Consider the following 23,555-nt stretch of genomic DNA (forward strand, 5'->3'; position numbering starts at 1 on the left):
ACTGTACTAATGTTGTAAAGTGCTGCACAAACTTTTGCCACTATATAAATCCTGTATAGTTGTAAGAATAATAATAATAATAATATATGCTGTGACGGGAGTCACTTTGGGTGGGGGGCCCGTGGAACTCAAAATCCCTTGGAGAGGTTGGGAAACTCTTGTTTCAGCTCCCCATGCACCTCCTATGTCTTAGTCACCCTGTGTCAATTGGGGGCACAGGGTGACCGAGAGCCTCAGTCTGATCTGTACTAATCAGACTCACTGTACAACCACGCTGGAATGTTGTGTGTGTGTGTGTGTGTGTGTGTCTATATATATATATATATATATATATATATATATATATATTGTATATTGTCTCATACTATAGTGTGCTCTCTGATGGGTCATTTGGGGTGTGGCTGTATTCCATTGTTCTATTCTGTCTGTCTGCCTATGGGATGTGTATGTGTGTTTGCTGTGAGGAGGGAGGGGGGAATTCCTCCAACAGATCTCCCTGCTGATTGGACAGTCTACCCTGCCCTGAATGCAAAGGGAGGGGGGATTGTCCCCTGTGTACCTGTGTTTCAATAAACCATTCATGTTCAGCAGCCAAAACGAGTACTGCTTAGTTTGTGGTTGTCAGCGGCTGGAAGATCTGATATCTATATTCAGACTGGAAGGAAGCAGCATATGCCGAAAGCACTCAAGCGGCAGAGTGTGGGGGCGTTTCGTTACATACGCTATAACCAATCGATATACGCTTATTGGGATTTTTTTCCAAAAGTATGTAGCAGAATACATATTGGTGTAAATTGATGAAGAAATTAGCTTTTTTAAATTTTATTTTATTGGATGTGTATTATAGCAGAAAGTAAAAAAAAACAATTTTTTTCAAAATTGTCGGCCTTTTTTTGTTTACAGCACAAAAAATAAAAAGCACAGAGGTGATCAAATACCACCAAAAGAAATCTCTATTAGTGGAAAAAAATGACATCAATTTCATTTGGGTACAGCGTCGCACGACCGCGCAATTGTCAGTTCAAGTGACGCAGTGCCGTATCGAAAAAATGGCCTGGTCATGAAGGGGGGGGGTAAGTCTTTTGGAGTTCAAGTGGTTATAATGGGGGAAGAAACCCCCCCCCCCCCCCACCAAGATAGCGCAGCACATTAAAGTCACAATTTCTGACATCCCGATGACAGTGAAAAAAATGACAAAGGTGTTTTTTTTCTGTCTGTACTCGGTGGCGGGTGGGAATGCAAGGATAAGGAGGGGGGGGGCACAGTGACCTCTGTCACATCAGCAGATTTATGACGCTCTGATAGTTGCCGCATTACGGAAGATATCGATCGGGTGTTCTGGGCAAAGACAAATTTCATCATGAGTTCCCCTGCAGAAAATCCCTTCCGCTGCACTGAATCTAATTATTATAAATCACACAGCTACATGCAACAAGCACGCAGACCGCATGAGCCGAGCCGAAACAGCAGAAACCCTCAGGATCAGAACTATGAGAATGGCGCTTCCCGCCTCTGATATCAAATTGCCACTTTCATAGTATTCCAGAATATATATATATATTTTTTTTACTTACATGCATCCTTAGGCCCACGTCTGATAAAGAAAAATGATTATTATATGTTTTACTAATGATTAAATAAATAAGTGCTTATATGCAAATGTTAGGTTCTTTAACCACTTGTCCCAGGCAATTTAAAATTTTTAAAATCAGCATTTTTTTTTAACAAATTGGTGGCTTTTGCAACTTTTTGTGTCACGTGATCTGTGCACAGCCGTTTATTGAACACTAATTTTCAGTCTCAGGTCTCTAACCTCCACCAGCTCTGTGATGTCATCATGGAGGAGGAAAAGAGGACTCCAGTGACAACCTGTGAAGCTCTGGTGACCTCCATGCCCAAGAAGTTTAAGGCAGTGCTGGAAAATAATGGAGGCCACACAAAATATTGACACTTTGGGGCCCAATTTTGGAGATTTTCACTTAGGGGTGTACTGACTTTTGTTGCCAGCGGCTTAGACATTAATGGCTGTGTGTTGAGTTATTTTGAGGGGACAGCAAATTTACACTGTTATACAAGCTGTACACTCACTACTTTACATTGTAGACAAGTGTCATTTCTTCAGTGTTGTCACATGAAAAGATAGAAGAAAAGATCTACAAACATGTGAGGGGTGTACTTACTTTTGTGAGATACTGTATATACGTATGGGGCCTATGCCATTTGCTGTTATGTGTATGCGTGGGGGGGGGGGGTTAAAAAAAAACAAACATTAAAAACATTTTTTTTTTTTTTTTTACATTTTATATTTTTTATTTAATTTATTTACACTTTTAAATCTTTTTTTTCATTGAACTTTATTGCTATCACAACGAGCCCTCTTGTGGTAGTTTGGTCAGGTGACAGGTAATCTTTATAGAGACATCAGTGGTCTATTAGATCTCCAAAGTGTTCCCTGCCCTCCAAAGAAGCTGATCAAGCACAGATCGTGCTTTATCAGCTGCTTAATTTGCTGTAATAGGCAGGGAATGACAGCTCTGAAATCAGAAGTGACAGTCATAGTTGATTCTGTTTTTTTTTCGCTACGGAGGAGATGGGGGAACAGTTGTTCCCCCCATCTCCTCTGTGTGAAGGGATCTTGGCCATCTTCTGCAGTCCTGGGCTCTCCAGAGCATGGGGCAAGACCGGGTACCACCTGTCATCATGGATGAGGGCAGAAGGGGGGCTTCCCTTTTTGGTACTGTAAAAGTGATTGAGTGGCTGTAGAGCCGCCCGGATCACTTTAAAGAGGAGCTCCTGGCACCTTCAGAAAAAAATGAAAAGTCAGAAGCTACAAATGCTGTACTGTAGCTGCTGACTTTTGATATTAGGGCACTTACCTGTCTACGAATCCAGCGGTGTCTTCACTAGTGGCGACCCGTCCATTAGGGGTGACTGGGCGCTGCCACCTCTATCCCTGGCACCCCCTATATGAATAATGGATAGATTCATGCATAACATGAACACTGATCCTCAATCCGGACAATCAGAAGCGGGTCTGAGGCCTGTTTTGCGATTGGTTGAAAAGAGAAGACTCCCGATTGGCCGCCGAGGAGGAGGGAGGAAACAGAAGCCACCAATGCCCGTGGAGAGCAGTGGAAGGGAAAGCTTTCGCCGCCGCCAAACAAGGGAAGATGATGTTGAAGCTCTGCATAAATGGGGTAAGTGCACCAGACCCGCCCGCCGACCGACCAACCGCTGGGGGGGGTGGGGGGTGGTGTTACTGTTTACCGCCCCCCAAAATAAATTATCACTGACCGGCACTGGTCTTCACCCAAGCCGATTTTTTAATCACCTTTCGGGTGCTGCCGTCGCCATCTCAGATAAGGGAAACCAGCAGTTAAACCTTGTGGCTCCACAGCTGGTGCGCTTGTGAATGGCCCGTCTGCAGGGGAAGGAAGAGAGGGACCTAATTTCCCTCTGTGTTCGCCATGGCGAGTTCAGCCGGAAGTGGGAGCGGGTATCTGTCAAAGGCAGGTACCTACTCCACCCTCCCCCCGAAAGGTGCCAAATGTGGAAGGCGAGGGGGGGGAATAGGCAAACAAGCGGAGCTTCCCCTTTTGGGTGGCGCTCTCCTTTAACAAGACAGCTGCTTGCCTGCTGTAAAAAAAAAAAAAAGAAGAAGACAGTACCAAGATCATGGTGGCTGCAGTTGCATGTTGTAATAACCAAGACATTTTATAGGTACAGAGGTCAGCAATTGGTTAAATGATAATAACGGGTTTCTTTGCTAGAATGGCTTTGCAGAATTATGTTATTAGAACAAATATTTTGTTCTCCAGATCCTTCAAAAATCTTGCTGTGGAACATAAAGACAGATAGTCTCCTTGTACTGCATTGAGGTATTTGGAGGTCTTGAGGTTGGTGAAGCAAATGAGGTATTTTGAAAAAAGCAGAAATTAATGTCTTTTGTTATTAATGATGTGCAAATTCTTATTTAGTTTGGAAAATGTTGATAGTTTGGAGGATCCTCCTACATGGCAACTGTCCAGGATTGGAGATTAAAAGCCTCCGGTTTTGAACAAGAGGTCAGATGCTTGGAAATTGCTGCCATTTCTAGCAATCTCTATGCATGCTGATTACTCTGCTCTCTAAAATATATACAATAGTTTTACTTTGTAACTCTTCTCATCTATTTAAACTTACAACACTTTCAGAGCAGAAGTTGTAGATTTCCTTATTACACTAGTTTTCCTGTGGATGTTGTCTCTCCCTCACCAGACAGATGATGGAGGATCCCACAGCATTTATTATAGCTGTTTGCCGCCCCCCCCCCCCCCCGGGAAATAAACTCTCTCTCCTGGTTTGTGATGAGCTTGAGTTCAGTCCAAACCCAGGTTCATCTAAAACCAGAAGTTATCTTTCATTGCTGGGCCAACAGACAGTGGACAGGAGATCCCCCCTTCCTGCAGCTGATGTACACTAAGGGGTGGGGATTCTTTGACATCATTGACCTATTATAGGCACATGGCTATGACACAATGATCACTGACCTAATATGGACACCTGGCAATGACCAAGTGATTATTGGCCTGATATGGGCACATGGCCATAATCCAAAGATCACTGACCTATATGGGCACATGGCCATGATCCGATGACCACTGACCTAATATGGGCACATGGTCATGACCCAATGATCACTGGCCTAATATGGGCACATGGCCATAATCCAATGATCATTGGCCTAATATGGGCACATGGCCATAATCCAATGATCACTGACCTAATATGGGCACATGGCCATGACCCAATGATCACTGACCTAATATGGGCACATGGCCATGACCCAATGATCACTGACCTAATATGGGCACATGGCCATGACCCAATGATCACTGACCTAATATGGGCACATGGCCATGACCCAATGATCACTGACCTAATATGGGCACATGGCCATGACCCAATGATCACTGACCTAATATGGGCACATGGCCGTGACCCAATGATCACTGACCTAATATGGGCACATGGCCATGACCCAATGATCACTGACCTACAATGGGTACATGGCCTTGACCCAATGATCACTGACCTAAAATGGGCACATGGCCATGAACCAATGATCACTGGCCTAATATGGGCACATGGCCATGACCCAATGATCACTGACCGAATATGGGCACATGGCCATGACCCAATGATCACTGACCTACAATGGGCACATGGCCATGACCCAATGATCACTGACCTACAATGGGCACATGGCCATGACCCAATGATCACTGACCGAATATGGGCACATGGCCATGACCATAGGTGTGGGCAGCCTATTTCATTAGGGTGTGCACCCTAAAGCTCAAACACACATGAACGCCACCTGCTGTCACAGGGAGGAGGCTCTGATGGTGGGAGACAGTTGATTGGGAGCCTATTACCTTACATCCTAAGTATAGGTGTAATGTGTTCCTACAGTTGAACCTAGCCTTTAATATAATGGGGGCATTTACCCTGGCCACCGGCAACCCAACCACCCACCTAGTCCCACCCCTGGATAATGCTAATGTACATGGGGTTATTAGAGTGTGCCCAAGCACACCCAGCACACTCTGTGCGCACGCCTATGGCCATGACCCAATGATCACTGACCAAATATGGGCACATGGCCTTGACCCAATGATCACTGACCTAAAATGGGCACATGGCCATGACTCAATGATCACTGACCTAATATGGGCACATGCCCTTGACCCAATGATCACTGACCTAAAATGGGCACATGGCCATGACCCATTGCTCACTGACTGAATATGGGCACATGGCCATGACCCAATGATCACTGACCGAATATGGGCACATGGCCATGACCCAATGATCACTGACCGAATATGGGCACATGGCCATGACCCAATGATCACTGACCTAATATGGACACCTGGCCATGACCCAGTGATTATTGACCTAATATGGGCACATGGCCATAATTCTAAGATCACTGACCTACATGGACACATGGCCATGACCCAATGATCACTGATATAATATGGGCACATGGCCATTAACCAATGATCACTGACATAGGACCCAATGATCACATGGCCATATAAGGTCAATGCCACTCACATAATATGGCCATGTGGCCATATTAAGTCAATTATGTGATGAGCATCCTTGCTCTTTGTATACAGTATATCCAGCTGTGGGGCTTGAATTCTCCTTCTGTACATAGCTTCCCAAAAACATCCCAGCACCCGGCCTCAGTACTCCTCTCAGGAGCCCTCAGCCCTGATGCAAGCAGTGGGCTGGCTCTTGGGAGGAGTCATGTAACTTTAAAAATGCCTTGATGGGTGAGTGTCAGTCTGGAGGGGTGGGTGTTTCTAGGCAGGCCACCCTAGGTGAAATCCAATAAATGAAAGCGTAGGGGGGAGAGGGGGTGTCACGCACAGCCAGGATGGGGAGGAAAGGTCTAGATCAGCGGTAGGCAGCCTGGGGCCCTCCAGCTGTTGTGGAACTAAATTTCCCATGAGGCATTGCAAGGCTGGCATGATGGGACTTGTAGATCTGCAACAGCTGGAGGGCCCAGGTTGCCTACCCCTGGTCTAGATGATGCTCTATTTGACTCATTACAGCTCCTATTGCACATCTTGAGAAGCTCACAGTGTGCAGTGAACTCAGAGTAAGAAGTTTCAGTCCAGGAGAGGAGCCGGTACACCTGTGTAAGGGGAGTCCAGAGTTCTGCTTTAAAACAAACGTGAGGGTTTTGTTTTTTTCAGTACAAATTCACTTTAATTTCCACAAGGTTATTGTGGTGTTTATTGTGCTTCGAATTTATCCGCCGAATCTAATACCTGGGCCTCTATGCCCTATGTACACAAAAGATAAAAGAAGCAATCTTCCTTGAAATGAAGTACAGACGTAGCCTGCGGGCAGGAGATAGCGTCTTCACTGACTTAATTACATCCATATCTAAAGACAATCTCTTGTTACTTTATTTATTCGTTATCTTCTTTATATTATCTATGGCTGTGTCATGCTGCCTTTTACAGAAAGTTTTGCTCTTGTGAACTGTTTCAAAGATTCAGGGGCAAATTTAAAAAACATTCTCCCTCGTATGCCGGACATTCGCCCTGAGTGCTCTGAGAACTTAGAAACATCCAACTGCAAATGTTAAAGGGGACCATAAAGTTTACATCCTCATCCCTGGATGTCAGTTGTGCGTTGGTGGTGTGGCAGTCAGCCAATGGAGGCGAGGGTGTGAAATCCTCCACTGGAACCAGCGGGAAGGTCTTTGATAGAGTCAGTTATTGGCAAAATCATGGTAAATTGGTTGGTGGTACGATCAATTGCCTCTTAATAAATGTGGATGCTACATGGCGGCTCTGTCATGCCTCTGGGCGTTTTGTAGCTGGTATCTCTCAGGTTGAGTCACCTGCTGGCCACTTTTATCTTTTTAAACCCGGATAAACATGCAATCTGATTGTCCAATCTCACAATATGTAAATGGGTCTATGTTACCGCAAAGCCCCCTGAAGAGTGATGGGACCTCACCAGAGGCACTAAGTCTAAGCAGCAGATGGTCTGCACCAGAGCTTCTGATGGTGGAGATGGGCTGGGGGCCCAAATTGTTCCTGGAGCTCTAAGATGCAGGTTGGGACCAGATTGTGATCCTTAGGACCACCCCACAATGGGGTTGACTGAGTATAGGAATGCTACGGTATGGAGCCGGTACACCAGGGATTGGCAAGAGAATAGCCGGGTCCAGGCAGTGGTATAGTCAGGTGGCAAACAAAAGAGTAGTCAGGTCCAGGCAGGGGTTGAGGCAAGTGGCAATTAAAAGAGCATTCATATCCAGGATGGGGTCAAGACAGGTGGCAATTAAGAGAGTAGTCAGTCCAGGAAGGAGTCGAGGCAGGTGGAAGTCAAGAGAGTAGTCAGTCCAGGGAGGGTTTGAGGTAAGTGACAATTAAATAAGTAGTCAGGTCCAGGCAGGCGGCAATCAAGAGAGCACTCAAGTCCAGGTAGAAGTTAGGGCAGGCAGCAATCAAGAGAGTACTCAGATCTAGGTAGGTAGCAAACAAGGCAGTAGTCAGGTCAAGGCAGGGGTTCAGCCAGGGGGCAATCAAGAGCGTAGTCAGGTCAAGACAGAGGTTAAGGCATGTGGCAAATAAGACAGCAGTCAGGTCCAGGGAGGGGTTGAACCAGGTGGCGAACAAAAGAGTAGTCAGGTCCAGCCAGGGGTCAAAGCAGGTGGCAATCAAGGGAGCAGTCAGGCCCAAGCAGAAGTCAAGGCAAGCAGCAATAAAGTGAGTACTTAGGTCCAGGCAAAGGGTTGAGGAAAACAGCAAACAAGGCAGTGGTCAGGTCGAGGCAGGGGTTGAGCCAGGTGGCAATCAAGAGAGTAGTCAGGTCCAGACAGAGGTTCAGGCAGATGGCAAACAAAACAGTAGTCAGGCACAGGGAGTACTAGCAGAGTTCTTTGTAACATGGGCTCACTGCTGAGAAGACTCAGCACCAGCCACTTCCAGGACTGAAGCTTAAATAGCCCTTGAGTTAGAAGACACGCCCAGCATCGTTTTAGGGAATTCTTTAAGTCCTTGTGGGATTCTTGGAGCACCATTTGAAGTTTTGCAGAGCTTCTGCAAATATCTCTGGAAGTCCTGGCACAGGTCCTCCTGGTGGTCCTAAGGTAATGTACCAATTTAGGGAGACCCTCACATGAAAAAAGATGCCATCAAATCCAAAGGAGATTGTATACAGATTGTGCAATCAGATTGTAACGCAGGCCATATCTGCTACGATTTCCTATAATCAATAGGATCGATCAAGTATATTTGACTGCAGTGCCCGTCAATTTAGCAGTAGTTCCAGTAGAAAAATAAGAGCAGCACAGGATCATCTCAAGTCCTATGTATGCCTTGTTGATCGCCAACGTGTTTCAGGGGTCATCGTGGCGTCATCGTCTCCCTTCATCGTGCGCTTACAATGATGGAAACTGAACCAAAACAGGTGCTCTTTCGGAAAATGAAGAGTTGGTAGACCGGCTACCAGAATGAGCCGTGATACCTTCTATTAATATCCATAAAGACATCTTCTCATGTCCTTTTCATGTCCAGGTGCAACTTTCCACCAACATTACTGTACCTAAAGTCCAATCAATTTAGATAGCTCCTTTAAAGTTTGACCATCAAGGTGGGCAGGTGATTGATCCTCAAGCGATTGTGATTAGTTGTCAATTAAAATTGATTGATTTTGTGAGTAAGGCTCCATTCACACTAGCGCGTTTTTTGATGCATTTTGCATTTTGCAGAAATGCACGGGAATTTTTTAACATGGGTTCCTATGGAACATGTTCACAGCAATGCTTTTTTGTTTCTCTGCATTTTTGGAAAGGGTCGGGGACTTTTTTTCATGCAAAAAGCAGCGTTTTGCATGTAATGGATTTCAATGGACAAGCATCAAAAACGCAAGTGCACCGTTTTTGCAGCGTTTTTGATGCGTTTTTGATGCGTTTTTGCCGTTTTTTTTAAATTTTTTTTTTAGACTGTAAAAAAACTGTAAAAAAAAAAAAAAAAACGCAAAACGCAAATCGCGGCAAAAACGCAGCAAAAACGCTGCTCAAAAACGTGGCAAGCATGAAAAAAAAACCTCCAAAAACGCTCAAAAGCAACATGCATAGGTGTGAATCGAGCCTAAAATATGCTCAACAATGCAAGAAGTAGACTTTGGTGAAAAACATGAAATCTTTCAAGCTAAACCAACCTATCAATTTAGGTTAAGTTTAAACAATTTGTAGCTCACAGTGTGTAGAGAAATTAAGCAATTTCAGTCCAGGAGAGGACCCTGTACAGTACAACTGTGCAAGACTGAAGGGAAGGGCGGAGTTCCACTTTACATTCGTTTTCTATTTTCTGTAATGACAAAAGAGTAGACAGGTTCCCTTTAATAGCCGATGACCGCTTCATCTTTCTTTTTTTCCTTTGTGATATAATAAGTATCAGCAGACGACTGTTCCCGATCATGTCATATAAAAACAACGCGGATCTGTGCGCCTCCATAATCAGCGCTCTCTCTCTCTCTCTCTCTCCCCTTTTCACACAATTACCAATTATTACGAAGATTAAACGCGGCACAATTTAATAACGAGCGGGGCCTGGCAACGTCTAATGAGCTTTGGAACTGCGCAGGCCGGTGCAGAGAATTAATTACAGCTCCGGCATAATCAGGTTGACTTTTTGTCACGGCTCTCAGCATCCATAACGCGGGAACGACGGATTTTTATTGAGGAAATGGGACAAACGCGGAATCGTTAAGCGCGCGCTATTTATAGCCCGGCTTAAAAAACAGTTTCCACTTTATTGAATAAACTGTTTAACGAGGACGATCGTACATCTCCCAGAATAACAACAAGACCCGTTCTCTTCCGATGACCCGTCTGAGGGACAAGGCCGCCCATGGCTGGTCGGTGCCGCGGTAAAAATAGAATCGCGCTAATTCTGGATTGTTTGTAGCGTGATCCACAGGAGACGGCACCAGGGCATACACTATTGTACAGGATCGGATGAGGATAGACCCCACTGCATCATGGGAAATTAAATGTTTTTCTTTCTTTCTTTCTTTTTGCACCTATAACACATTGGTCAGTAAAATATGCCATATATATATATTCTTTCTTATATACTATATATATACACATACACTATATATACACACACACACTATATTACCAAAAGTATTGTGACGCTTGCCTTTACACGCACATGAACTTTAATGGCCTCCCAGTCTTAGTCTGTAGGGTTCAATATTGAGTTGGCTCCGCCCTTTGCAGCTATAACAGCTTCAACTCTTCTGGGAAGGCCGTCCACAAGGTTTAGGAGGGTGTCTATGGGAATGTTTGACCATTCTTCCAGAAGAGCATTTGTGAGGTCAGGCACTGATGTTGGACGAGAATATATCTGCCATCCAATGTACCAGAGACAAGCTTTATGCTGAGGCAGATGCCATATACTTTGTATCATTGATACATAGAGTGCTTTGAAAAAGTATTCACACTCCTTGAAATTCTCCACATTTTGTCAGGTTACAACCAAAAAACATAAATGTATTTTATTGGGATTTTATGTGATAGACCAACACAAAGTGTCACATAATTGTGAAGTGGAAGGAAAATGATAAATGATACAAATAAATATGTGAAAAGTGTGTGTGTGTGGGGGGGCATTTGTATGGCGCCCCCCGGAGTCAATACTTTGTAGAACCCCCTTTCTCTACAAGTCTTTTTGGGGATGTCTCTACCAGCTTTGCACATCTAGAGAGGACATTTTTGCTCATTCTTCTTTACAAAATATCTCAAGCTCTGTCAGATTGGATGGAGAGCGTCTGTGAACAGCAATTTTCAAGTCTTGCCACAGATTCTCAATGGGATTTAAGTCTGGACTGTGACTGGGCCATTCTAACACATGAATATGCTTTGATCTAAACCATTCCATTGTAGCTCTGGCTGGATGTTTCGGGTCGTTGTCCTGCTGGAAGGTGAACCTCCGCCCCGGTCTCAAGTCTTTTGCAGACTCTAACAGGTTTTCTTCTAAGATTGTCCTGTATTTGTCTCCATCCATCTTCCCATCAACTCTGACCAGCTTCCCTGTCCCTGCTGAAGAAAAGCATCCTCACCACATGATGCTGCCATGTTTCACGGTGGGGATGGTGTGTTCAGGGTGATGTGCAGTGTTAGTTTTCCCCACACATAGTGTTTTACTTTTAGGCCAAAAAGTTCAGTTTTGGTCTCCTCTGACCAGATCACCTTCTTCCACATGTTTGCCGTGTGCTCCACATGGCTTCTCACAAACTACAAACAGGACTTCTTATGACTTTCTTTCACCAATGTCTTTCTTCTTGTCACTCTTCCATAAAGGGCAGATTTGTGGAGAACACGACTAATAGTTGTCCTGTGGACAGATTCTCCCACCTAAACTGTGGATCTCTGCAGCTCCTCCAGAGTTACCATGGACCTCTTGGCTCTTCTCTGATGAATGCTCTCCTTGCCCAGCCGGTCAGTTTAGGTGGACGGCCATGTCTTGGTAGGTTTGCAGTTGTGCCATACTCTTTCCATTTTCCGATGATGGATTGAACAGAGCTCCGTGAGATGTTCAAAGCTTGGGAGATTTTTTTATAACCTAACCCTGCTTTATACTTCTTCACAACTTTATCCCTGACCTGTCTGGTGTGTTCCTTGGCCTTCATGATGCTGTTTGTTCACTAAGGTTCTCCAACCAACCTCTGAGTGCTTCACAGAACAGCTGTGTTTATACTGAGATTAAATGACACACAGGTGGACTCTATTTACTAATTAGGTGACTTCTGAAGGCAATTGGTTCCACTAGATTTTAGTTAGGGGTATCAGAGTAAAAGGGGGCTGAATACAAATGTCCCCCCAACTTTTCACATATTTATTTGTATCATTTATCATTTTCCTTCCACTTCACAATTATGTGCCACTTTGTGTTGGTCTATCACATAAAATCCCAATAAAATACATTAACGTTTCTGGTTGTAACATGACAACATGTCGAAAATGTCAAGGGGTATGAATACTTTTTCAAGGCACTGTAAGCTTTTCTCAGTCCTTTTACCCCGAGGAACACTTAGAAAATTTCTCAGGGAACCACTGCAAAAATGGATTACACCTACAGCTCGTCATCGATTTGTGTAAATAATACGTTGAAAAAAGTATAAAATAAAATAAGTCACATGGTGTAATTAGCGTATTTGCGAACCCCAGGAAATTCATTTTCCGTAATATTCTGCAGAAAAGAAAGGCAGATAATAGAAATTGTGGAGTTGTCTAACATTGGTGGTCATTGTAGAAGTGACACCTTGCTTTGGTGGCCGGTGTAAATGGGATATTATTCCACCACTGCTCGCTACTCTAGGAACCCCTAGCATCCACATGGGGAACTCTGGGATGCAACAGGTTCCCTCATTGAGACAAACTGGTATACATTGTTTTTTATTCATAAGCCCCGATGAAGGGGGTGAGTTTTGGCCCCCAAACGCATTGGATTTCTCATAAGGTCTTCAACCTGATTTTACATTGCAATACATTTTATATCAGACTATTAACTTGTGGTGTGACTCTTCGATCTCGGAGACTTTTATTTGTATTACAAACCAAGAAAAATGTGGGTTTCCTTTGGAGCGTAGAAGCGACCAGCCCAGAATCTAGACACTTTGAAAAAAGTCTGTGTTTTTCCATTCCCAATGGGACAAACCTGGCCAAGAAAAACAGATAGGGCTTCCAACCCTTCCCAAAAAAAAAACCAAAACAAAAACAATGATAGCAATAAGACGTACCACGATTTCCACAAAACCTATCCATCCCCCCAGGTTTTTATTGCTGTCTCACCATTTGGCCATTATAAGCCAATGATGCCACAAGCATCCTTGACACTTTGTACTGTCCCATTTGACCAAGAATAACAGCTGGCTTCTGGGTTTGGACCCGAACATGGGTCTGAATAAACACAAGCTCATCCTTAGTTATGGGATATCCAAAATTCTACAGTTGTCGCCAGAAAAAGGAGTTAATGGGAAATCTTCCAAAGGGGATACCTGTACGGATGACAGCTGTCTAGAATGGGATTTCTCCTTGCTCTCTGATGTGTCTCTGGTACAGGAAGTGAAGGTAAATCACCCAATTTGGGCAAATACGGCAAAAAAACCTGCCAGGTCTTCCAACTCTTCCCATAAAAGAGAAATACCAATAAGATGTCCCAGGGTTCCAACACTACCTATTCATTCCTCCAGGTTTTTATTGCTGTCTGATCACATGGCCATATTAGATTGATGAAGTCATGAACATCCAGGCCCTTCGTAACGTCTTTTGTGGGGCAGGGAATCTCCCACCCACAGTTGGACCAAGAATCATTGGACCATTGATTATGGGATCAAGAAAGACATAACACGGGTCTGAACAAATGCGAGCTCATCCTTAGTTATGGAAGAACCAAAATTCTATAGTTGTCACCAGAAAAGGAGGTGAGGGGAAATCTTCCCATGGGGATACCGGTCCAGGTGACGACTGCCTAGGAAGGGATTTTCCTTAATTTTACATTGTGTCTCTGGGACAGAAAGTGAAGGGAAATCACCCCAACTGGACGAACACAGCAAAAAAAGACTTGGCAGGGCTTTTAATCCTTCCTCAAAAATACATGAATTCCAATAAGACATACCATGGTTCCGGACCTACCTATCCATTTCCTACCTATCCTTTTTATTGCTGTCTGACTGCATGGCCATATTATGTACCCATATTAGCTCAGTGATCATTAGGTAATGGCCATGTGCCCATATTAGGTCAATGATTGTTGAGTCATGGCCATGTGCCCATATTAGGTCAATATTCATTGGGTCATGGCCATGTGCCCATATTAGGTCAATGATTGTTGGGTCATGACCATGTGCCCATATTAGGTCAATATTTATTGGGTCATAACCATGTGCCCATATTAGGTCAACGATTGTTGGGTCATGGTCATGTGCCCATATTAGGTCAATATTTATTGGGTCGTGGCCATGTGCCCATATTAGGTCAACGATTGTTGGGTCATGGTCATGTGCCCATTTTAGGTCAATATTCCTTGGGTCATGGCCATGTGCCCATATTAGGTCAATGATTGTTGGGTCATGACCATGTGCCCATATTAGGTCAATATTTATTGGGTCATGGCCATGTGCCCATATTAGGTCAACGATTGTTGGGTCATGGTCATGTGCCCATATTAGGTCAATATTTATTGGTTCATGGCCATGTGCCCATATTAGGTCAACGATTGTTGGGTCATGGCCATGTGCCCATATTAGGTCAATATTCATTGGGTCATGGCCATGTGCCCATATTAGGTCAATGATTGTTGGGTCATGACCATGTGCCCATATTAGGTCAATATTTATTGGGTCATGGCCATGTGCCCATATTAGGTCAACGATTGTTGGGTCATGGCCATGTGCCCATATTAGGTCAATATTCACTGGGTCATGGCCATGTGCCCATATTAGGTCAATGATTGTTATGTCATGACCATGTGCCCATATTAGGTCAATATTTATTGGGTCATGGCCTTGTGCCCATATTAGGTCAGTGATTGTTGGGTCATGGTCATGTGCCCATATTAGGTCAATGATTGTTGGGTCATGGTCATGTGTCCATATTATGTCAGTAATCATTGGGTCATGTGCCCATATTAGGTCAATGATTGCTGGGTCATGGGCATAGATCAAGGATGTCATGAGCTTCTCAAACTCTTTGTGACATCAGCTGTGAGGCAGAGAATCCCTGCCTGCAGCTCATTGGACCAGGAATGATATCTAGGCATACAGGTTTCGAGCCAAGCATGGGTCAGAGAAAACGCAAGGTCTACCCTTTTTGTGAATATCATTAATTCTCAATCTGTCCCCGGAAAAGGAGACAAGGGGGAATCTTCCAATGGGGAAAGCTTTAGCAGTGACAACTGTCTGGGAGGGTATTTCCCTTCATTTTCTGTTGTGTCTCCAGGACAGAAAGCGCAATCCCCCCCCCATTTGGACCTGCCGGGGCTTCCACCCCTTCCCCAAAAATAGTTTGGACCGCAGATTGACTTTAAGCAGCTCATGTTCTTGGCAGGAATTACAATGTTTCGAACGTTCTGAGTTCAGTCAGGTCAGGGAACGTTTTTCTTTGGTTTTCTGCTCCGTCTTTCCTCCGGGAACATGCTATTGTTCTGCTCTTGAATTCTTTGATACAAATTAGCGGCTTCTCAGGACTTATCAGGTGTTCCCGGTGGGCCAACGTCTGCTTTTCACAAGCTGCGCCCTTTTCTGGAGCTTTAATAGACGGCTCCTGACCTGCGCTGGCAGCGTGCTCACCGGGGAAGGAGGAGAGAGCCTTTTGTTAGCGGTAATCCAAACCACATCTGAAAGCTTTCACAGATATTGGGCTCTCTGCCGGAAAATTCTCTCCTGCAAACCGATAACCCCACAGCTTCCCGCCGGGAACATTTCCCGTGCTCAGACTGAACCCTCGTGTCAGCTATCCGGAATCTCGCTGTCAGGGGTCCCGGAAATGTGAGAAACTCATAAACCCTATTCTTAATTTTTATGTATGCAGGTCTGGGGGGGGGTGTTAAAGTAGATTTAATGAATGGCCTTTAGTTTTCTAAAGCAGAGTGTATCATCAACAACTTATATATAAACCCTAATGTTGCTGATCTCCTGCAAACTCTTTGCAGCCACTTCCTGCTCCTACATTCATTCACATGGCCCCCTGTCAGAGCGATCCAAATAAGCTTTGTGCATGGATCCCCCCCCCCGCTCCAGCCACTGCAACCCCCCTCTCTAAATTCGGATTTTAGCTTTATGTCCCACTGCCCAATTGATCCTAAACCAGCTTTTTAGTGATTTTTAACCAGAAATAATTAGAAATGATAACACTTAGTACTTATTGACAGCCAGGGGTGGGTAAAAACAGCAGGTTGAGCTGTAGTTTCGGGGCTCCATTCGCACCTAAGCATTTTAAAATCGTGGACACAATCATGCGTTTCTGGCCACGACTCCAGAATCAAAACGTGGGATGCATTTGCGATGCCATTATTTCCTAATGGCACTCTAAAGGCAGCACGATTTTGCGAATTGTAGTGCAACAAGACGCACGAAAATTGTGGCAAAAAACCCGACCCCAAACGCGATAAATACTAGGAAACCAGTTCATCAGTTCACATGGAATATGATGTACATAAAACAATAGGCTTGACCTTTGAACAGCTCCTCAGCAGATAGAAAATATATCTGTTATATGGTAACGAGACACAAGAGGGCGCATCTAAGTGCAGCAGATTGATAATTTATTATGAAGAAAGCCTTAAGCTTGAAAAAGAGACACTACTGCCTCGAAACCCTTGAAGGAGAGACAGGGATGGGAAGGATTGTAGCTGGGCTTCGAGGACCCTAAGGGCCTTTTTGGTTTGAATTTTGGTGGCCCTAGCATCCTTCTTCATGGTTGAAGAAAGGGCAAGACATTGGCCCTGGATGACCGCCTAATGGGGTGCCCAAAGTGTGGAGAGGGAGATATCTGGGATGTCATTCTCGGCAAAGTAATGTTTCAGGGGAGTTTCCAGTTCCACTCTGGAGGGGAGGTGCTGCTGGAGAAAGTTGTTCAGCCGCCAGTTGCACGGCCTAGGGGAGAGGGTGCCCAGGTCTAGCGTTAGTAGGACGGGGGCATGATCGGACCAGGAGATTGATGGCCTATGGGAGAGGGTTCCCAGGTCCTGCGTTAGTAGGACGGGGGCATGATCGGACCAGGAGATTGATGGCCTATGGGAGAGGGTTCCCAGGTCCTGCGTTAGTAGGACGGGGGCATGATCGGACCAGGAGATTGATGGCCTATGGGAGAGGGTGCCCAGGTCCAGCGTTAATAGGATGGGAGCATGATCGGACCAGGAGATTGATGGCCTATGGGAGAGGGTGCCCAGGTCTAGCGTTAGTAGGACGGGAGCATGATCGCACCAGGAGATTAAAGGCCTACGGGAGAGGGTGCCCAGATCCAGCGTTAGTAGGACGGGGGCATGATCGCACCAGGAGATTGAAGGCCTACGGGAGAGGGTACCCAGGTCCAGCGTTAGTAGGACGGGGGCATGATCGGACCAGGAGATTGATGGCCTACGGGAGAGGGTCCAGGGTTAGTAGGACGGGAGCATGATCGGACCAGGAGATTGATGGCCTATGGGAGAGGGTGCCCAAGTCCAGGGTTAGTAGGACGGGAGCATGATCCAACCAGGAGATTGATGGCCTATGGGAGAGGTTGCCCAGGTCCAGCGTTAGTAGGACGGGAGCATGATCGCAGCAGGAGAGTGAAGGCCTACGGGAGAGGGTACCCAGGTCCAGCGTTAGTAGGACGGGAGCATGATCGGACCAGGAGATTGATGGTCTACGGAAGGGGTTGCCCAGGTCCAGCGTTAGTAGGACAGGAGCATGATCGGACCAGGAGATTGAAGGCCTATGGAAGAGGGTACCCAGGTCCAGCTTTAGTAGGACGGGAGCATAATCGGACCAGGAGATTGATGGCCTATGGGAGAGGGTGCCCAGGTCCAGCGTTAGGACGGGAGCATGATCGGACCAGGAGGTTGAAGGCCTACGGGAGAGGGTACCCAGGTCCAGCGTTAGTAGGACGGGAGCATGATCAGACCAGGAGATTGATGGCCTACGGGAGAGGGTGCCCAGGTCCAGCGTTAGTAGGACGGGAGCATGATCGGACCAGGAGATTGAAGGTATACGGGAGAGGGTGCCCAGGTCCAGCGTTAGTAGGATGGGAGCATGATAGGACCAGGAGATTGATGGCCTATGGGAGAGGGTGCCCAGGTCCAGCGTTAGTAGGATGGGAGCATGATCGGATGAGGAGATTGATGGCCTATGGGAGAGGGTGCCCAGGTCCAGCGTTAGTAGGATGGGAGCATGATCGGACCAGGAGATTGATGGCCTATAGGAGAGGTTGCCCAGGTCTAGCGTTAGTAGGACGGGAGCATGATCGCACCAGGAGATTAAAGGCCTACGGGAGAGGGTGCCCAGGTCCAGCGTTAGTAGGATGGGAGCATGATCGGACCAGGAGATTGATGGCCTATGGGAGAGGTTGCCCAGGTCTAGCATTAGTAGGACGGGAGCATGATCGCACCAGGAGATTGAAGGCCTACGGGAGAGGGTACCCAGGTCCAGCGTTAGTAGGACGGGAGCATGATCCAACCAGGGGATTGAAGGCCTACGGGAGAGGGTACCCAGGTCCAGCGTTAGTAGGACGGGAGCATGATCGGACCAGGAGATTGATGGCCTACGGGAGGGGGGTGCCCAGGTCCAGTGTTAGTAGGACGGGAGCATGATCGGACCAGGAGATTGATGGCCTACGGGAGAGGGTGCCCAGGTCCAGTGTTAGTAGGACGGGAGCATGATCGGACCAGGAGATTGATGGCCTATGGGAGAGGGTGCCCAGGTCCAGTGTTAGTAGGACGGGAGCATGATCGGACCAGGAGATTGGGAGTATTTGTGCGGAGCGGACGTTATGGAGCGTTTTGTTATTAACGAAGAAATAGTCCATACGTGAATGGGTATGGTGAGGGGCGGAATAAAACATGCAACGTCAGTCGCTAGGGTGGAGAACCCGCCAGGCTTGAAAAAGAGCATGTCTCCTAGTGAGCTGACGGAAGAGTTTGGAGCCCCTAAGGGCTCGGGTCTGTGGAGCCTGGGGATTCACCACATGGCGATCGAAAAGTCACGGAGTGGGACAGGTTAAAATCTCCCCCAATTACGAGGACCTCGTGGGGTGACCGAAAGAGACGGGCGAACACCTTAGATAAAAATTGGAGCTGATGGACATTTGGGGCATAGAGGGTGCAGAAGGTAACTGTCTGTGTCTGCCATAGGCCTCCTATTATAGCGAAATGTCCCTGTGGGTCTAGGTAGGAGGCAGAGCAGCTGAACAGGGAGCCTCTTTTGAAGATCATAGCGACGCCAGCTCATTTACGCGGGTTAAGATCAGTCTTTTTTATTACAACATCATGTGAGTGACCATTTTGCTTTCTTATTAATAAATGATCAACATGCTGCACTTAGATGCGCCCTCTTGTGTCTCTTTATCAAGCTAGCTTCAAACCTATTACAGAACCACAGAAGACTGATCCAACAACACAGTACAGGCTGAGAGTTGCAGGGTACTCACTAGGTGCTGGGAGTCTCGGAGGTGGCGGAGGAGGGGGTGGAGGAGGCAATAATGGCGGAGGTCTACACTGGCACACCTGCTGGCATCCACTGGGCAGATTCTCCACGGTGGACCTGGAACATGTTCTCTGGGGTTCGGTCTGAGCGATCTGGAAAGGAAAGGAAATGGTTACATCCATTCATAATTACATCAATTAGGCCATAAAGTTGTACACTTGGCAAGTGCAAGAAACCTTGAAGAGCCCCCTTGGCCCCCTGACCAGGGCCCTTGAAACTGATCCTGGGGCCCTTTACTCCCGTTGTGGCACCCTTTTTTATTATTGCCCCGCAGCGGGCCACCTTCCCGCGATCACAGTGGTGGAACGCCAGAGTCCAGTCGCAAGTGCGACCTTTGTGACCCTGGTAGTTCCGCCACTGTTGTCAGTAGTTTTTTGTTTTTGTTGTTTTATTTTTTTAATTTTTTTTTTTACCATTTTATTTATTTATTTATTTTATCATTTTTTTCATATTTTTTAGGACCCCCATTGGGGGGCTTTGGTGAAATATCAGGGGACAAAACAGACCCCATGATGTCTCACTTTTGAGACAGCGAAGGGGACTGAGAACAGAATTATCAGCCCCATTCTCCGCAGTCTAAGCTGCACAGAATGAATGGACAGGAGTAGCTCTTTACAGTGGCTTCCTGTTCATTTATAAACTGAAGCATAGTAACACAGCTTACAATGCCTCAGCTATGAATGAATAAAAAACAAAAAAAACGAGTCAGTGATCAGCACCGATTCATAAGACAGGGAAGTGCTGTGAAGGCGGCAGGGGGGGGGGGCAAGGAGATTACACAGGGGCCTGGGGCAGCAGGACAGGGATAGGGAGGCGACGGGAGCGGCATGTGAAGGAGCTGATGCCCTCCATTTTCCTCCTGCAGTCGCTGAATGTCTGCGGGAGGGAGAAGAGGAGAAGCAGGCATTCAGTGGATACATGGAGGGATCGGTTCCTCTACATGCCGCCTCCTCTGTCACCCTCCTATCCAGGCATACAGGGGGGGCCATATGGGCCCCCCTGGAGTATGGGGTCTGCTCGCAATGGCAACCCCTGTACGTACGCCCTTGTTTAAAGGGGCCACCTTTTGTGCTCGAAGGAGAAAAGGTTTAACCTCTGCATTTGGAAGGGGTTCTTCACAGTAAAAGCTGTGACAACGTGGAATAGACTTCCTAGTTCTATAGCCAGGGTTGCCTTTCTCTGGATCAACTGCAGATTTTGGGTTTGAAGATGCAGCATTTTATTTTTTATTTTGGTTGAACTCAATGGACTTTAGTAATGAGCTTGGGTTCTGCCTTGGGTTCAGTTCGGACCTAGAAGTTAGCTGTTAGTGCCGGGCCAATAAGCTGCCAGTGGGAGATTCCCCGTTCCTCAGCTGATGTACCCGAAGAAGCAGGGTGCTCATGACATCACTGACGGAATACATGGCTATGTTAGGTCAACAATGTCACAAGCATCCCCGCTCCTTTGCATAAGTGTAGCTGTGGGGCGGTGACTCTCCTCATTGGCCCAGCAATGACCCCTAACGTCCATGTTCGAATGGAACCCAAGCTCATTTCCAATAGACATGTTTTTTTTTTAATCTTGACCAGCTATCCAACCATATGGCATTATTTTCATTCCCTTCTGTGACCACACAAGGCGGAACAAAGCTTTGACGGAAGGGGGGTCGTATCAGATCCTTTTTTTTAAAGCATTGGGAACCAATCAGATGCATTGAAAATGGAAACTCTACAAAATATTAAAAAATGACTTGATAGACCCAAGAGCATGCAATCCATGTAGGTTGTCAGCCATGCACAGCCTCCAACAATAGTCTATGCCACTTTAGAAGTAGGGAATACAAAACCAGTTGTATGTTAGAACCTCACATTGGCTAAAATCAGAATTTTCCCAAAGCATGGAGAACATTTTGAAAAGGTTTTCCTGGTACCTCCATTGCAGCATACCTGTGATAGAGCTCCGCCTCGACTCCTCCCTCAGGGCCAGTGAATAGCATAAATGAAAGACGTAGTCCCTCCCCCAACATTCTCCTTTTTTTTTCCTCATACCTCTTGAGCTGGTGAAGAGTAGCAGTATGTCCATACCTCTGCCTTTGGCCGGGTTCAGCCTCTCCCGTGTGCAGTCCCTGTTCTTGGGCCGCTGTTAACGCTGATAAGACTGGGAACCCCTTCTGTGGATCTTTTGGGGTTTTGCAGAGTTTCCTCATAGGAACACAGTCTGCTGGTGCATGATGAACGATGAATGCTGGTGGATACAGCAGGAGGATCAGCTTCCTTGTATCCCTGGGCAGGTTAGACTTCTTCCTCGTTTGCTTCCTTACGTCGCGGGGCGTGTATAGACACGCTGACGCGGCGGGACAGTGCGCGTGCGCGGGCCCGCAATATGGAGCTGATGTGTGCCTTAGTCAGAAGCCTCTGCTGGCGTTAGTGCGCATGCGCGCACGGCGGTGAGCCCTTGGGAGCCATATTTGTTAAGGTAAAACAATGCTGTGGGTTGGTTAATAGTGCAAGAGGGGGGGCGGACATATTAATTAATCTGCCCACCCTTGGCTTTTAAACATTTTGGCTCCATTTGGGCTCAGGGCTGCGTTTAATAGCCAGTGGGGCCCTGCAGGTCCAAAACATATCAGCAAGCAGGTATGCGATCTTCTTTCATCGCTGAGACTGTGGTACGATTTTCTTCTCTTAAGGGGTTCTATCTTTACTCTCACTCTATCTTCTTGCAGCTGATCCTCCTGCTCATTTTACTATGACTCATTCGTCACAAAGCCAAGATCCTCCATTGTCCAATAGCATGGGACCATCTGTACGTGAGTATAAAAAAAAAAGTGCGCCACTGACAAACAAATTTTGTTTCAGCCCTGTTTCCTCAAAGCGATCCAGAAAATCTTCAAGACGCCATGACAACGACAACAGTTCAGATCAGGGATCAGGCTCCTCACACCATAGGTCCTCCAGGAGATCAGGATCTCGGAGACATCGTCGCTCTCCTTCGCCCCCACCTCTGGCATCAAGAAAAAAGTGCTGGGCTTGTGGCGCTGTACCACTCCCTGATAAATTGGTCTGTAAGGACTGTCTCAGGGTCTAGGCAGCCAACCGGGAACTGGAAAGCCAGCAGGTGGTCGATCTACTTAAGCAGACCCTGAAAGACTCCTTTTCAGAACTGGCGGCCATAATTCCCACCCATCCAGTTCCACGAGCTGTTCAAATGCAAGACCTAGACCCCAGCACCCTGGGGCCCTCAGCTATCAGTAGTCCTCTGCTTGCATCAGGAGGGACAGCTGGACCTTCTCCACCAGAAGATCCTTCTGAGGAGTCTTCAGAAGACTCGGAACCTTCCGGTTTCAGTTTTTCCCTGGTACAGCCATTTATCCAGGCGGTGAAGAATGCTATTGCCTGGGAGGATCTGGAAGAGTCTCCTCAAAAATCAAGAACTTGTTTTCCTTTTCTTAAAAGAAAGCAAATGGTCTTCCCATTAATGGGGGAAACCAGAGAGATTATAGAGGACAATTGGAGCAAAACAGACAAGAAGTTTTCCCTAGCCCGTTTGACCAAATTGTATCCATTGGCAGATACGGATACACAGTCTTTAAGTTCAATGCCTGTGGTTGATGCGGCTGTAGTGCGTCTAGCAAAAAACGTAATCTTACCGATGGAGGATTCAACATCAGTTAAGGATCCCCTGGATAGTCTAATTGATCTAGATCTAGCTGCAGGGGCGGCTTGTAGGCCGGCCATTGCACTAACATCTGTTTCTAATGCGTCTAACTATCAGGTCATGGACGGAGAATGTAGAAAGCACAGAAA

At 46.4% G+C, this 23,555-nt stretch overlaps 1 protein-coding gene across 1 annotated transcript in view; it reads right to left on the bottom strand.

The window, feature by feature from the left end:
- PRIMA1 (proline rich membrane anchor 1) overlaps window positions 1–23,555 on the bottom strand; it is a 107,496-nt gene that overhangs the window by 57,427 nt on the left and 26,514 nt on the right. The window contains exon 3 of the mRNA XM_073609882.1: window positions 19,712–19,859. Within this exon, the coding sequence (XP_073465983.1) occupies window positions 19,712–19,859 (148 nt within the window). The remainder of the gene's footprint in view (window positions 1–19,711; window positions 19,860–23,555) is intronic.

The sequence above is a fragment of the Aquarana catesbeiana genome, linkage group LG13 (assembly GCF_042186555.1).
Source record: "Aquarana catesbeiana isolate 2022-GZ linkage group LG13, ASM4218655v1, whole genome shotgun sequence".
In the NCBI taxonomy this organism is placed as follows: domain Eukaryota; kingdom Metazoa; phylum Chordata; class Amphibia; order Anura; family Ranidae; genus Aquarana; species Aquarana catesbeiana.